Consider the following 2398-nt stretch of genomic DNA (forward strand, 5'->3'; position numbering starts at 1 on the left):
TCCTGCCATCCTCCACTGCTATGAAATACAGTGAGCTACCCCCCACGTTCCAACACCAGGCCCTGGTTTACCCACAGAGGGCCCGGAGCGCCTGGCGGGCTCAGTTGGTAAAGCATGCGACGCTTAACCTCAGGGTTGTGAGTTCGAGCCCCACGTTGGGTGCAGACATTACTTACAAATAAAATCTTGGGGGCCCTCCCCGGCTGGTTCAGTTGGTTAAGCGTCCGACTCTGGCTCAGGTCATGATCTCTCAGTTCATGAGTCTGAGCCCCACATCAGCTCTCTGTCATCAGTGCAGAGCCTGCTTTGGATCCTCTGTCCCCCTGTGCCCCTCCCTGGCTCACGCTCTCTCTCTCAAAAATAAATAAACGTTAAAAAATAATATAATCTTAAAAAAAAAAGAATGCGCCCTGCCAGCTCTCAGTCTCCTCTCCCATCTGCCCTGGCCCCCCCTGCTCCAGCCACGGCCGCCCCTTCCTGCAGCTCAGATACGCCAATCTTGTGCCCACTTTCCGCCTCTCCATCCCACCTCCTGCCATAACATGGAGGCTCTTCCCCAGATACCTATGGAACGAATGAAGGTGTGATCCTCATTCTACAGATGAGGAAACGGAGGCTTAGCAGGTAAGTATCCTGCAAGGTCATCGAGTGCGAGCACTGCAGGGCTGGGATTCAAGCCCAGGCCTCTCTGATCAAGTCTGAGGGTGTAACCGCTTCCCCTCCTGCCCTGCCCAGTAGGGGACCTCCCAGCCTACACGGTTGCTCCTGGAGAAGGAAAACACAGACTCTCTCTTAGCAGCTCAAGCGTGGGTTCCGCACAAGGAGAGGAGGGAGAGCACTGGGGTAGGGGGCCCCTGCTGCGGGAACCTGGCCCCTGCACCCTGCTGACCCCCACGGCGGGGCAGGGATTGTCACCCCAGGCGCAGGGCTGAGAAAGGCCAGGCCTCCAGGGCCCAGGGAGGGGGCTGCAGCCCTCTCGGCTGCCAGCAGCGCCAGAGGAGCCCCCCGGGAGAAGGTCTGCCGCCCAACCCTGGGCCTCACCATCGTCCGTTTCCACATAGAGGCGGAGCCCCAGGTCCTTGTTCCGGCTCAACAACCAGCGGTCACTGGCTGCTGTCACGTCCAACACCAGCCAGCCCTCGTCCCCAGCTCGGAGCGTCTGAAGATCCAAAAAGAACAAGTCAGACTCCCTGTGGACACGAAAGAACAATTAACCGAGGGCTGGCACAGCTGCCTCTGTGTTTCTAGGGCCCTCCTGTGGACCACGAGTGGGCGCCTGCCTGGCTCGGGCCGGATGCCTCACTCTCCTCATCTCACTGCATCTACCCCACAAAGGTGTTACTGCGCCTACGCAGTGATGTGGAAACTGAGGCCCAGGAGCTCAGTGACCTGCCCAAGGTCCTGCCCCAGGACAGCGGGGCACGGACTTGCAGCAGGACTGGTTCTGGGTCACTCCCCACAGTGACACGAGGCCTGGGGTCAAGTATCTTTCTGTCTCTGGGGGTGTGCTCTCCAGGGAGCTCCCCTTCTGGCCTCTGGGACATGTCCCCTCCGGGGCTGGGCCCGATACACCGACAGAGGCTCGACCGGGAGGCGGGGCGTGGGGCGGGCACCTGTTGGACTGCTCTCTGACCACCTCGAACATGCTGACGTGCAGGGTCCCGTTGAGCAGGTGGGTGCTGGCCATCTTGTAAATCCGGAACTCAGCGGCTGTGACCATCTCCCCCTCTGGGATCTGGGTCAGGTCAAAGCGGAACTCCTTCCAGTGGGGCTCCTGGTGGCCCAGGGTACGGTCACGCTCCACTGCAAGACAGAGCGGGACCGGCGGTCACTCGTGTTCTGGGCTCGGGCTGGGGCTGGGCGGAGTTGGGTGGGAGCTGGGGGCCGAGGCAGCCTGGGTGGTGACGGCCCCCTCCTCTGCCAAGGGGCTTGCTCCCAGGCTCCGCCCGCTGGGTGCTGAGAAGGCTCAGTGGGGCTACATGGTGAGGCTTCTGCAGAGGACCCAGCATACACCAGCTCAACGAGAGCAGCCTTCACTTCTGGCCCCTGAGCCCCAAACCCGGCCGGCCATCCCCATTCCCTGCTGGCGCTGGGACCCGAGGGTGAAGTAGAGGTCAGGTCCCTCCTCTGGGAAGACGGACATCAGAGCCAAGGCAGAAAAGGGCCACGCAAGGGTGCAGAGACATAACTGAGTGCATTTCTGAGCCAGGGGCTGCCCAGAATCTGCCGATGTACATGCATGGAAGCCTGGGGAGGGGGAGCCTTTGCAGCTGACACGGGCTGGGCCTTGAGGGGTGAGAGCGGATACGTCGAGAGAGGAGGACGCTGCACAAGAAAGGGGCCAGCCTGACCAAAGGCCTAGGGCTGAGGAACAGATTGTGCCAGCAGGGGAAACAAC

The 2398-nt window shown here is 61.3% G+C and overlaps 1 protein-coding gene across 1 annotated transcript; it reads right to left on the reverse strand.

Moving 5' to 3' along the window:
* Positions 1 to 623: 623 nt before the first annotated feature.
* Positions 624 to 2380, reverse strand: LOC121024693 (bone morphogenetic protein 8A-like). The gene is made up of 2 exons (XM_040466892.1): positions 1614 to 2380; positions 624 to 1190 (listed from the first exon to the last, which is right to left on the reverse strand). The coding sequence occupies exons 1-2, from the start codon at positions 1718 to 1720 to the stop codon at positions 752 to 754; spliced, it is 546 nt and encodes a 181-aa protein (XP_040322826.1). The 5' UTR covers positions 1721 to 2380; the 3' UTR covers positions 624 to 751.
* Between the last annotated feature and the right edge of the window lie 18 nt (positions 2381 to 2398).

The sequence above is a fragment of the Herpailurus yagouaroundi genome, unplaced genomic scaffold (genome assembly GCF_014898765.1).
Source record: "Herpailurus yagouaroundi ecotype Mexico unplaced genomic scaffold, PumYag 66853, whole genome shotgun sequence".
NCBI classification, from domain to species: domain Eukaryota; kingdom Metazoa; phylum Chordata; class Mammalia; order Carnivora; family Felidae; genus Herpailurus; species Herpailurus yagouaroundi.

Excerpts from the sequence above, each read along its gene's own strand:
- LOC121024693 (XM_040466892.1), bottom strand. The coding sequence starts at position 1,720 with ATGGTCACAGCCGCTGAGTTCCGGATTTACAAGATGGCCAGCACCCAC. Across the intron at positions 1,191-1,613 it reads GTCAGAGAGCAGTCCAACAG|GGAGTCTGACTTGTTCTTTT; the intron begins GTGCCCGCCCCA and ends TCGTGTCCACAG.